Raw genomic sequence first — 13967 nt, 5'->3', positions numbered from 1 at the left:
CGCATGTAACCGATGAGGTGCATGCGAGTGCGCGTGCGTCATTTGTTGAACATTTTTTGAAATATCTAAGAATCTCAAAACAAAGACTCGAAATGTAGTTTTATAATCAGTACCTTGAATACGTAACACGCAAAAATGTAGATAAACTATTTCTAATGTATATAAATCCCGTCATGTGATAAATTAAATGAGGTGTTTTAGCCTAATCGATATTGTTAACTGAGTTCGTGTTTAAGATAATATGCGACTCGAAATGAATTTTAGACACAACAGATAATGAAATTTTTGTTGAATGGCCGCAGAAATCAAGTACTTGAAATAATGTCTGAGATTTGACTGAATCTGTTACCTTTAATATAAGAATCAAGGCTTTGTTTACTTTGATTTAACCAGCGTGAACTGTAATGGAAAGGTTGAATTTACGGCACTGGCACGTTTTACGTTCCCTTGTCATTAACACTTGCCCTTTAGCGGCTGACATAAGTACTTTGATTCACGCATACTGCTACCAGCAAACGGACCCACGGCTCATGCATAGTTCATGGGTGCTCCCTTGTTGAAATTGTTTCATGGAAAAGAACAGGATTCTGGTGAATACAGAAGGAAGGAGGAAGTAAGGATAAGCTAATTGTAATTCAGGTCCGGCCAACGTACACTTCATCAGAGTTCGTTGTCGAACTTGCTCAACGTGAGCCCTTGCTCATATCGGTTGACATTGTGCATCGAAATAATCATTGTGTTTTTATGTACAGAAACTGATTTTATGTTTTATTTGTCGTACGGCACATGCAAATGCCCATTTAAAGGCCAATAAAAGACTTTATGTCCGATGGGTACGTATATTTCTAACACAAGATATATATTAAAGAGAAACAGTCGTCGGAACTGCGCCTGTGCGAGTTTCTTGTTTAAAAACAACAGGCGAGTTTCTTGTTTACAAACAATGTATTTCGTGCATGATATCTAGATGAACCTCATCATCATAGCTGCAATATTTAAATTATACGATGTAGATTATGACAGACATGTTTTAACTTTCATCAATCACCATCGTACCTTGGATACAGTGTTGCCATTGGTCGTATGGGTCCCATACGACCTTTGAGCTCAGTTCCGACGACTATATCCCTTTAAAGGTCTGTCACTGAACAAACTACGCGACATAGGACCGGACAGGAAAGTGTAACAGGAAAGTCTAAATGCGCTAGTCTTGTATGTTTTATTTTATTGTGCATCTGAGTATCACGGTGTTTTACGAGGTTTAACACTGGACACTAAATTAATTAATTGAAACACGTAACTGTATTCCACATGTTTGCCATAAAGCATTTAAAACAGTTGTATCGATTATATACTGAAAAACATACCGTTTTTAATATGCTATGTAAATAGGTATACATAACCTAATTTGTTGAACTATGGAAACGCATTCTTCAGTTGTAATGACGAACATAAATTTAAGACTGTGGGATTTTTTAAAAGAAATTGCCTTGACTTACAACCTTACACTCATCTCAGACATGAGTCCACGGAGACCGCATGGCCGGTATCGCTTGAAAACATGCTGTTACCATGGCAATGAATCAGAAAACGTCAGAGGCGGACATTCTGTTGCAAAGATTCGTCAGACTATGAATACGCCTGACTGCTACGTACATAGTATATGCAATCTTGCCTAATTGTTTAAAGCCCAGAAGCAAATGTGTGTGATAATAATCACATACCCTAACTTAAAGCCCCAGTGCTGCTAACTTTTGATGATAATTTCACCATTTTTATTTTGAATGTGAACCATAATTCCTTGTTCTTCTCCCCAAAGAATGTTGATATACACAGTATCCAGATTGTCAACTCAGCCACTATGGTTGTAAAGTGCATTGTTATTGTTGAAAACTTACTTCTGGTCCGGACTAGAATTCAAATGTAAACAATAACCATGCATTTTACACATATAAACACTAAGTTGACAAGCTAAATAGTTTGTGTTTCAACATACTTTGGGGAGTAGAATAAGAAGGAATAAGAAGTTGCAATTGATTTATAAAATAAAAATAATAAAAAAAAACATCAAAAGTTAGCAGCACTGGGGCTTTAATAGGTTCCGATCCTGGGAATGTTTCTGAAATTTTCAAAAATAATGGTTAAAATTTACCATTATCCCTATTTTCTTTGGTTCAAAACAAGAAAAATAAATAAATGAATGACTAAATAATAAATAATAAATAAATAAATAAATAAATAAATAAACAGATTATTAAAAGAAATGGAGAAAGCAAAATGAACATAAGTTACCGATCTGCGATATTCTTCTGAATAACATTGCCATATGTCACAGTAAACGAATTCTGATATTGGTCTACGGGAAGGACGATTAGATCTCTGAAAGGTTCGGTCAGAATGCTGACATGCATCATTTTTGCATTCCGAAAGTTGACAAGTTAATTGGAATTTTGTATCACAATATGGCACGTGTACTCCCCAAGAAGGTCAACATGTAGTACAATTCTTTCATTTCCACTTCATGTAAGTATTTTATCGAAACGGAACATGACTGCGAAATGTTTTACGAACGCAATTATTTGCTACGTAATTTTTTTCCCATATTCCCCCCCCCCTCCGATATCTAATAAATAGACCCCTTTTGTCGACGCAGGCTGTACGATTCCCCTTTTTCTCGACATTTTGGAATTTGTGAAGTTCAAACTAGGACTTTGCCAAGTTTAAGCTACAGGACTGATAACATCATGAACCCATCGACCAGATCTCGTCGATACGATGAATTCGTGTTCTGAACTCCGGATGTCATTGTCAGTGACATGTCGCTTAGTACATTTTGGACACACGAGGGTTCAAACTGTGGACAAACAGGAAATGAACAAACCTGTAATTATTCTGAAATGACGCAGGTATTCCAAATGGACTAATTATGTTCGCCTTACTGTTACCATACCATATATCTCAACTGTCGAAGAAACAAATTAGCAACTTTACGCTAAATTTCCCCTTTAGCGCGGAAAATGGCGATTTTACCCTCAATTTCGATATAGTTTGTCAATAGAGTCATTCACGAAAATGTTGACAGAGACTAAACAGGTTTTATTGCATCCATCTTCCCTACTGATCAAGGATTTGACGAGCAATGGCTCGAGGCTGAGTTCCACGAGGCAACTCATTGAGCAACGCAGCAGGCGATGTAATTTGCTCGCTGCGTTGCCCATCGAGTTGCTCAATAAGTTGTCCTGAGGAACACGGCTTTACCTTTTCACGGAGATTGTGCGAGTGCACAACTGCATTATGGCTGCTTTGTCATGATGTCGTTTTGAGCTGAAAACCCACAGAAAAGGAAATCACCGATTATGCCATGAAAATTCACAGTAGCGTGTACTGAATGCTTTATTTTAACCGATTTATCATTTGCTTTGCCACGCACATTTACATTCGTGTTGCATGATAATAAAACCTTACCCGCAAAACAACTGTGAACCTTCACATATATTAAACAATTTAGCTTTCATGATTTTATTTCAAGGGTTTTGGCTCCTCTCTGTCACGTTTTCCTTTTGTATTGTTGTATAATATTGCGTTAACTCCCGGTGATCAAGCCGTGCTCCTCCGTGCAGAACACAAATCAAGCACAAATTTGTGGGCAAGTGAACATTCCAAAATGTCCTTAGATTTTGCCAAACTGCAGTCAGTGTATAGACTGATTGTGAAAGGTGAACACTTTATTACCTTATTCTTGCTTTCGTGCAAATTAATCTACTATTTGTTTTTGCGTAAGCTTATGGGTGAATACTTCATACTGTCAATTCAATGCCAATACAGATAATTTGGTCCTTTGGCGACTCTCATCGTCAAGATGAGCTCAGTGAACTAAAAAAACGCTTCTTTTACGTCTTTGAAGGATTGGTAACATTTCTTCAAGAAAATTGTGTGCACATATGAAAAACATCGATTTTCACGACGCGTGTGCATACCTTTAAGGGTCATTTTGTCCAGATCTACGACCCATAAATTCGGAGACGTCCATGGTTGGGAATACTTGAAACGATATCTTAGAGTCATTTTCAGTAATGGTGATCATAATAGTCAAGGTTCACGTGATGTATGAAAGTATGCAATATGTCAACTTTCTCTTTGTTGTGCGAAATACGCTGACATTGAACCCATAATATAACACCATCGTATAGCGACATTGACGGAACCATGACGACGACCTTGCCATGTGGCACATACTGAATAAAAGATGGATACTCGAACGCCTGAAATGCAAAAGCTCAAATATACGGAGATCTGTGTCACGGCTACCATTTGTAAGCTCTTTAGCTCTTTAGCAAAACTGGGGCCATTTCGCGCCACTAAAGCTTTCATTCGCTCTTTGCTTTACGAGCAGGGTGTACGTACTGCAACAATCTCATTTGAAACATTTTCCGTTCCCCAAATTGATGACATCATTTGCAAAGAGCTAACAGATCTCGCAAAGATCGTCTCCTTGAATGCCATTGGTCAATGCGCAATGATCTATATCCTGATAATGGATATGCTTCCTTTATGAGAGTTGTGTTTTCTGTGTTCTACGTTGCCGAATACTTTTTTATCGCTTTACATCAGTATAGGTAGTTCTTCGCGCCGTATCGACGCGAGACAAACTCACCGTTCAATAGGAAAGACAGGGCAATTGTGACCATTTTTAATGAATAATAAAACTTGAGTGATCGAATCTCGCACCAAATCGCTATCTGTACCTCCTCTGTGATGGAGATGCCATTACATTAAGAAGTAGAGAAAAAATATCGAAAATTGAGTTCCTCTTTCAGGAAATATAAATTACAAGTTGCCCATTTCACTGGATCGGTTGTCTGTCTGTCTGTCTCGGTCGATTCCAAAGTCAGTCTTTTTCAGGGGAGAAAGAGTACCTGCATTATATATGCAGAGTCCCTCTCGCTGTAGCGACATTGTTCATCTACGATGGTGAGGCGAACTGACGTTTGAAAGCCAGTCTCTTCGGTAAGTTTACAGACTCACGGTTTCTCTAAACAAAATTGTCAGACAACCTTTTTTATCGCTTACAATAGTCATGGCTTTTCAAAATTAGCTTTGACTCTTGACGATTGTCATCTCTGCATGAGTGCACATCGTATTTAATCCTTTCGAAGAATCAAAAACGTACTTGTTCACCCGCCTCTCTGCTAATTGTTTGTCGATATGAGGGAGTGCGAAACTGTAGATTCATTCGCTACCTATTTACTTCAGGTACTTATACAGGATCAGTCAGTAGCAGTTATCTCAAGTCATGGCAAAATGTTCTGACGGAGTGTATTACTTTTTATCACGATATTTTGAAGAAGTTCTCTGTACAGCTTAGACTTAGTCATCTGTACTTCGCTTATTTGAAAGTACACTCTGGGACTTGAGAGCGTTTATCACGACTAGTGGCTCACTGAGGGACGGATATACGTCTTGCAAAAGTATTATCCCTTTCGCAAGTTTGAGAACGTAGAGCAAAGAGTCTGACGGAGATAGATTGCGGAGATCGCCACCCAATCGGTGTCGTTGAGTATAGTTTGCTGATGTTACTCTGCATGTCTATCAACTAAATGTGTTGTACTAACATTAAGCATATATATATTTATATATATACTTCGCAGCACTTTGCGGAAAATCAGCTTTTTATGCAAATACCCTCTATTACGAAAAGGATCATAACAGAGCCCTATAGACAGAGCAGAATTAACTATACCTGGCCTGATGATGTCGATCTTTCCTGTAAATACACATTTGAAGGCATATCAACAACACCAGATTATCCAATTTAATGGCATTTCATTACCTTTAAAGAAATGTGTGTTTGTACATAGATACATAGATACATACATAGATACATACATAGATACATAGATACATACATAGATACATAGATACATACATAGATACATACATAGATACATAGATACATACATAGATACATACATAGATACATACATACATACATACATACATACATACATACATACATACATACATACATACATACATACATACATACATACATACATACATACATACATACATACATACATACAGTTAAATACATAGTTAATATAGATGGACAAATTGGCATGCCGCTATACAAACAGACAGAGAGTCAGTGCAGCTACACGTCTGCCTCTCTACCTCCTTATCTGTCCCTACCTTTTTGCATGTCAAGCATAAAATCCATTTGTGCCATATTTCTTAAGAAGTTGACAGCGGGGTCAACAGCGCGGCTGTCTGAACCACTTTGTTCATATTCACATTGGAGCCTGATTGACCCTGTAGTATGGGAAAAATGTGTTGAAATTTGACGTAGTCTCTACGTCCATTACTTACACAACAAATCACGTTTCGAAGATCATCACTACATTTGTGAATTTCAGAAAGATATACATGCGAAGACGGCAATATTGCACCGCGGACGAAAAAATTGCAAGCGGCAAAGTCGATGAAATACTGGAAAAGGGTCTTTTTGAAAAAACGCGATGTGAGTCAAATTTGGCCCGATGGATAAAGAGAGCCGAAAACATGACAATGAAAAACGAGCCTATTTTTGAAACACACAATGATTGGTACATGCAACTTTCAAGCTTTGGCGATTTGGAACTGTTTCCCCGAATAAACACTTGAAATCGTTTTTCAATCAGAAAGCAAATGTCAAGCGTTGATGAACACAATTGGGAATTCTACGAAGAGACCGTATTGCTTGGCAACCATCACAGAAAGCTTACAGGAACTGAGAAGATTTATGAGGCAATGTTAAACACAAGAGTGTCATTGAACTTGAATAATTGTATATTAAACGCGTCAACTCTGGTCACGGTAAATTAACAGTGGGATATGTTCTCAGAGCGGAACGATTAGTGGCACCTTAATAAATTTCCGAAGTTTTCCTTCTTGCACTTACGACTTTTTTATGTTGACTTTGCCGTTTTCCGTTTACTTTCTTCACATTACATTTGTCGATGGGAAGGTCTCGTGTAGCTTATGACAATCTGTGACGCACGACGTCATAATGGTAGCGTCACCCTGAACTACCGTCCCAGAATTTTAATACAATTACTGACGAGCATTGCCACTTTGCTTGCTCATTGCAATAATGCTTCCTTACCGGGACACAGTGTGATCATCAATGAAGCACATATCTTAGATGATGGCGGCTAGCTTGGATGATCAAACTTTCAGAATTTAAGTTGCCCTACCTGCAATTACCCTGTGTTTGAATTTTCAAGTACGAGTCTCTAGTATCAAGTGTAAAATAGGATGGCTTTGATCAGTCCTGAAGCAAGTGTCCCTTGTGGATGCCTTGGCTTCCGGTTAGATATAACACATCGCATTTCAATACTGAGATCCTTCTGTTATTTTCTCTCGCAGCGTTATCTTGTATATTCGAATTCACGACTTTCTTGACCAAGAAAAGCTGAACATATAATTTGTAACTTTTACGCTTTGAGTGACAGTAATGTGAGTATTGCAAACTCGGCTATAGGAGAGAATTCCAAGTTAGGAAAATATCCCATTTGAATTCAAATCTATTTGAATATTTTACATTGCGGGACTAAATTTACGTAATCTAATTGCCGATCTATTCTTAATTACAAATATTATCAGGAACAAGCAGAGGAGGGCTTAAATTATTCGACTTCGTAAACAAAAATCGCTTGATAAATATTCTTTAATATTGCTTTAATTAATTATTAACTTTGATCTTCTCATTAAGCAACTTACGCAGATGTGTTATATATATATTATATATTCTTGCAAAATATGATACCCTGGGATAGTGAAAATTCAAAGCTTAGCAATTCTATGATAGTCCTTTCAGTGTATAGGGATAGCTATGGAGACAATCTTTTAAAGAAATATCCGGTAGATTGTCATCTCATTTGATAGAGAAGAGCTGGCAACTTGGAATTTCAAAAATCGTTTCCATTCAATTTCGATTACTTAGAGGATAAAATATCACTAATGCACTTTTCTCTGAAGTAATGTCACACTCTTTTCCAGAAAAAAGTAAGTAATTTAGCACTGCTGGTTTATATTATAACCCAGTAATATTACTATAAGTTTCGATGTTTTATTCGATACGGGCAATTATATATCATGAGGGTGTTTAGAATGACTGCATGCAATTTTTTCGCGTTTACAAGTTTCACCCCACCACTCTCCGGCTTACAAGGCATGCACACTAATTTCAAAATTCAACACTGTCTTCTCAGTCGACTTTCATGTGAATATTTCATTTTTGAAAAAGCAGCGTGGCTGAAGCTCTTTTGCAATTGCTCTGAGTATTTTTTTTTCTATTTTGACCAACCTTCCAAAATTGTAATGGTCGACACCTTAACAAACCACTACTTCAAGGACAGAAATGATATCTCTGGCTGGGGAAGGGAAATCCAAAATTATCTAAATCAAAGCAGGAGGAATGCTATACTCCAAAATGTTCTCATAAATGAAAGATATTGCTTCCCTTTAGGAACTATTTTAACTTCAACGCGTATCACGATGATGCTCAATAATACAACATTCAATACCAAGTAATGTCCATTGGCAAACTAGTTTCGGCCCATAAATGGATATTAATGTATGCAGACTCCAATGTTAGTTTACAATAACTACAGCTAACACGCCAAGAGGAAATATTCCCGACTGCTTTACTTTGTAACAATACCAGAGGGCCTTGCAGGTGTAAAAAGTCTATTTCCGGACGGTGCTTCTGGGAAAAATAGGCGTCCTGCGGGCATTTGCAATCTCCTGGGTGTTGGAAGAGAGCACCCCCTCTTGACTTTTTCTATAGTTCCACAAGGAAAAACGTGACTGTTCGGACAGTCTTCTATCAGATAAATGGGCCAGGCCATAGATTTAGGGTTCAACCATTATACCTTGAGAGGGGTGACCAAAATGGAAAAGAACCAGCAGAGTAAAATTGCTAAAAATCGTTTTCAACGACATAATATAATATATGTGTATATAGTCTTTTTGAGCCCTGAAATAAAACAGATTATATATATATATATATATATATATATATATATATATATATATATATATATATATATATATATATATATATAAATAAAATTTTATGATACACGGAGTGTATAGAACAAAATATGTGCACTTTGGGAACGCGAAAAAATTCCATGTAAGCATTCTAATTATCCTCTAGGGTGTACTGTGGTCGGATGGATTGGTCTTGCTTGATACAAAAGCCGAATTTACTCCAAAGCTGCATGATAGTTTTGTCTACGGTTGTTTATAACTGACATTTCGGCCCGGTCTGCCACTGTTTGAATTCCAATATTCATACTCTAAACTTTAACGCGCCACTGTTCGTTCAATTCTTTGTGATTTATTTATAATTTTAACATTTCTCTGTACAACGCCCGACAATAAACTAGCCCTGCTATGAATCACTGGCGGTGGTTTCCAATGTGACAAGTCGACCGAGAAACACATGGTGTTTGACCATTACGTAAGTGAATGTTAATCAAAAGTTACTGGATAATTAACAAGCATCTATATTCAAAGCAGAAACAGTCTGCAGCCCATTTCTCCACATTTACTCAATAATGCAAGCTTGTTCGTCGGCAAGCAGATGAATATAACACGCATTGATTAAATGAGCCTAATTAAACGAGATCACCCCTGGCGTAACATGTTTTGCTCTTTTCCCAAATTAGTCAAATACAATATGTTCTCATTATGTCGATTATAACCGCAAGCATAAAAAATCTGATTAATTACAGGGCTTATTACAGAGATATCCACCTGCTATCTCTCTACTTGGTCTCAAATCGTCATTATGGACGGAACCGACAACCTCTCCTCCAACTTTTCGTCGTCCCCGTTCAACTTCACACCTGGTTATCCGGACTTTGACTTATCCTGCCAAATAGACGCGTTTGTACAGAGTGCTACAGCGTTGTTCATTTGTATACTGGGATTGCTTGGCAACGGCATCTTCCTGTTCGTGGTTACCAGGACACGAGCTTTTCGCACCATCCTGGATGCGCTTCTAATCAACCTGTGTCTTGCTGATTCGACATATCTGCTTGGGAATGCTTGCCTTTCTGTATGTATTCTGTACCGTAAGGAACATTGTGTGTTTTTGCTCCATCACAAAGAACTCTGCTCACTTATTCTCATCAACGCAGCTATGCTCTACGTATCCATTTTTACCATAGCCGTCATCGGTTTCGAGCGCTACATGGCCGTGCGAAAGCCGCTGCAGAACCAATTAGCCGGGATGAGTCCGCGAACCAGAACGGCGATACTCATCATCGTCTGCTGGTCGCTCGGCATCGTCGACATGGCATCTCAAGCCGGCGTGACACAGTGTGTAATGTTCACAGCTGACGAGTGGAGGAAAGTGTACATAGACGTCATCGGTATACTCAGCATCCTCGTTCCCATGCTGTGTACAATCACCTGGTACGCACTGACCATCAGAGTATTGAAGAAAACACCAAAAACTGAAGGAAGTAGCTCAGGAAAGAAAGACGACAAGCAAATCATCAGAATGTGTGTCATCACGGCCAGTGTTGCGTTCATATTCTCCTTACCTAAGTGCATACAATCACTCATCGCCTTACTCGAGTTACGCGATATCATCCGAGTTAAGTTGGGCATCAAGATCTGTCTGAACAATTTCGCTGTCTACTTGCTTCTCCTCAACTCGACAGTAAACCCGTTCATTTACAACGCTGTGAGCTCTCGTTATCGGCGAGCATTTCGGAACGCGTTCTCCCGGAATCGCAAAGTGTCGCCCTCTGGGGGCTATACCAACCAACTTTCTAGTCGACAACAAAACAGCCTACCCCAGGGTGTGTAGGTTTTTGCAACTTGTGCGTTGAAGAACGAGAACAATGTTTATTTGGAATAAGCATGACGGTACAAGGTGCATATCGACTTGACATTTAACAGATCGATTGAAAGATAAGAACGACACGTATTGTTGTCCAAAATGTCATAACAATGCCTAAATCGAATCAAATCGGATATTGGTAAAACGATCATTCTATCAATAACATTTTTACTCGCATTGTTTCTCAAATTACTCCTTTCGAGCAATATGAGCAACATCCGTGTTTATATTGCACCCTTTTTTAAGCGTAGTTTTCGAAGGTTGTTTAAAAAATTACCACTGTGTCGTCATAGAACGTAATAACTCTCAAAATAAACATTTATACAATATTTGTTGGTGAATAGAGAAGGGCCGGAGTATAGTACTCCCCAATGCTGTTTTCACGAAGAATATACACGCAATACCCACATTTTGATGACGTTTTGCACCCAGAAAAAAAGTTACTGCAGTAAATGACCCGGACAATTTGAACTCAAATTAGATTTACCAACTCAATGTCTTTGGCAATATCGCGGCTTGCGGATTTAAGTATGAACTCGCTGATGTCAGTATATGGGATATTGCTGTAGGCATTGGCCATACAATATTAGGGGAGCCAACAAACCGGGATCAAATTCACAGACCAGATATTAATGTAGTTTCTTTATGCCTCTCTGCTCGTGTATAAACATTCACATAACTTGGGGCTCTACGCGAAGCTCTATCGACTCCATAAAATATAAGTCCAATCTTGGAATGCAAGCACGTCCCAATTTTGATCACCCTTCCCAAGGTCTATTGTGCCATCCCTTAGCAGAACTGAACGCGTGGGGTGTTGGCGTCAATGCACGTTTCACCATAGACACTATAGGAGCGAGATGGTTTAACCTGTTAACTTAAAACTACTGTAAACTTCATTAATTTTACTTGGCGGCAAGCATTAATTGTCATGATTGCAGCCAATTTAATGAAAACTTCAACGTTAACATAATTTTGTACCATTATGGCATTTCAAGACACTCTACCGATACTTTACTCATTTGCCCAGGCGCTGTTTGACTCCTCTTGACGAATTGTCTGTTTGCCTAATCTTTCCTTGTTATACGCACAATAGTGTTTCATAAGTAATCATTATAAGAATATATATGTCATTGAGATTTTTGATAAATTTTGATAACGTTTATGAACAAATTTAACGACATGGAACATACTTCCAATTTTACTGGCAAGTGACTGATGTCAATTTTTTGTACTTTGATTTTATCTCGTCGTGATGTTTTTATGACACTTCATTTCGTTTTTACGGGAAAATATTAATTATTCAAAGATTACAAATTTCAACAGTATTTCGTGGCTGCAAAGATACATATCATTGATTTATATCTTTAGTTCGGCCGTTACTTATCCAGATCACTGTCTTTGGTTTCGAACCGTTAATCACGTGCTGTATGTCTCTATTACCTGTTTGATTGGCTAATAAACGACCGAATACACAATATGTTGTTATTCGCTGATAATTACACTAATATGCTGGAAGGATTTTGAAATCTGTACACCATACAAGACTAGACTGCAGAAACTAGGAGGATCCGACGAAATGACTGGTGATGTATTATCGGTGAACACCAAAGCCACTTTTAGATTGTAGGTTGTGTTAACGTTTGTCGTCGTGACGTCACAGAGACTCCTAGACTGTTCCGATGGATAAAAATTCAGACTCAATTTTATTAGATACCATTTCTGAGAAATACTTTCAAAATGAGAAGATACAACAGAAAAAAGGCAACATTTCAATTTTTAAATAAAGATCTACACGAAGACGCGAAGAAAAGGCTTTGGAAAAACGAAATACATGACAACCAGAAACACATGCTACCAAGTTATTACTGAACCGGAGAGCCACATTTTCTGTACGGAGATTATAATTGAAATGCATCATATCATACATCTACGTTAATTAGATTCATTTTTACAGGTATTCTATATGACTTTAAGAATGCCAAAAAAAATGTAAGAACATTTTCTATGGCAATAACGATCCATTGCAAAAGAAAGTCGCCCTTATATAAAAAACCCTGGTTAGACATTCATTCTTGTTATGGATGTATCTTACAAAGCGAGAAGTAGACCACGCATACAGCTGTTGCATTGATCAAGAAGACTTTCTAGTATAGCGCGATTCTGTACCTGAGTTCTATCATGGCATCCATCAAAGAAATTGACCTCCAATGATAAAATGACGATGGGAGTAATTGTGCTTCAACGCATGGATCTGTAGATGCATGTATGTAAACACCTAACACTATTAAACCCATACTACTGGTTGCTGTTTTAAATATTTATTATTTAAATGTGGAGGTCAACAATGGTTGGTATATTGTCAGTTTCGTCTCTCTGTGTCTGTTTCAGATTTTTAATAATCACTGTCCATGCATTTACCTGTATTTTTTGCTTATTTGATTTCTGTTCAAACCTGGTGTGTTTCTTTGTCCGTACCTCCCTGCGTTTCTGTCTGTACATGTCCTTTTTCTGTCATCGTCCCCGTTTCAGTAACTGTCTGTCGCTCTATCTCTCTCTATCTGTCTGCCTGTCTGTCTGTGTCTCTCTGTCTCCGTCTGTCTGTCTGTCTGTCTGTCTGTCTGTCTGTCTGTCTGTCTCTCTCTCTCTCTCTCTCTCTCTCTCTCTCTCTCTCTCTCTCTCTCTCTCTCTCTCTCTCTCTCTCTCTCTCTCTCTCTCTCTCTCTCTCTCTCTTCTCTCTCTCTCTCTCTCTCAATAGCTCTGCACAATTCCCAATAGGTGGCGTCACCTTGCGGAAGGATTTATTCATATACTTTTATTGGTCATCATATCTGTTCATACGTGTGATTAATGTTTCCATGACACATGGCACACATCGCTGGCAGTCGTCGCATATGATAGAATTGTGGATAATAATCATTGTGTTCTAGACCTAAATCACACTGTAGATAAAGTCGCGACCAAGATGGTATCTTGCTCCCAAATAAAGAAGGTCTTTCGTTCGCGATCGGCAGAGGTGTGTGTAATGTGTGCCATCGCTTTCGTAGCCTCGGTTATGTTTGTGAGAATA

The 13967-nt window shown here is 38.2% G+C and overlaps 1 protein-coding gene across 1 annotated transcript; it reads left to right on the top strand.

Moving 5' to 3' along the window:
- The first annotated feature begins 9838 nt into the window (after positions 1-9838).
- On the top strand, positions 9839-10867 carry LOC139116374 (somatostatin receptor type 2-like). The gene has a single exon (XM_070679011.1). The coding sequence runs from the start codon at positions 9839-9841 to the stop codon at positions 10865-10867; it is 1029 nt and encodes a 342-aa protein (XP_070535112.1).
- The last annotated feature ends 3100 nt before the right edge of the window (positions 10868-13967 follow it).

This window comes from Ptychodera flava, chromosome 17, assembly GCF_041260155.1.
Source record: "Ptychodera flava strain L36383 chromosome 17, AS_Pfla_20210202, whole genome shotgun sequence".
NCBI classification, from domain to species: Eukaryota; Metazoa; Hemichordata; class Enteropneusta; family Ptychoderidae; genus Ptychodera; species Ptychodera flava.
The sequence above is the reverse complement of the archived record's forward strand: the minus strand, read 5'-3'. Positions and strand labels throughout refer to the sequence as shown.

Coding starts and splice junctions, on each gene's coding strand:
- LOC139116374 (XM_070679011.1), top strand. CDS start 9,839: ATGGACGGAACCGACAACCTCTCCTCCAACTTTTCGTCGTCCCCGTTC.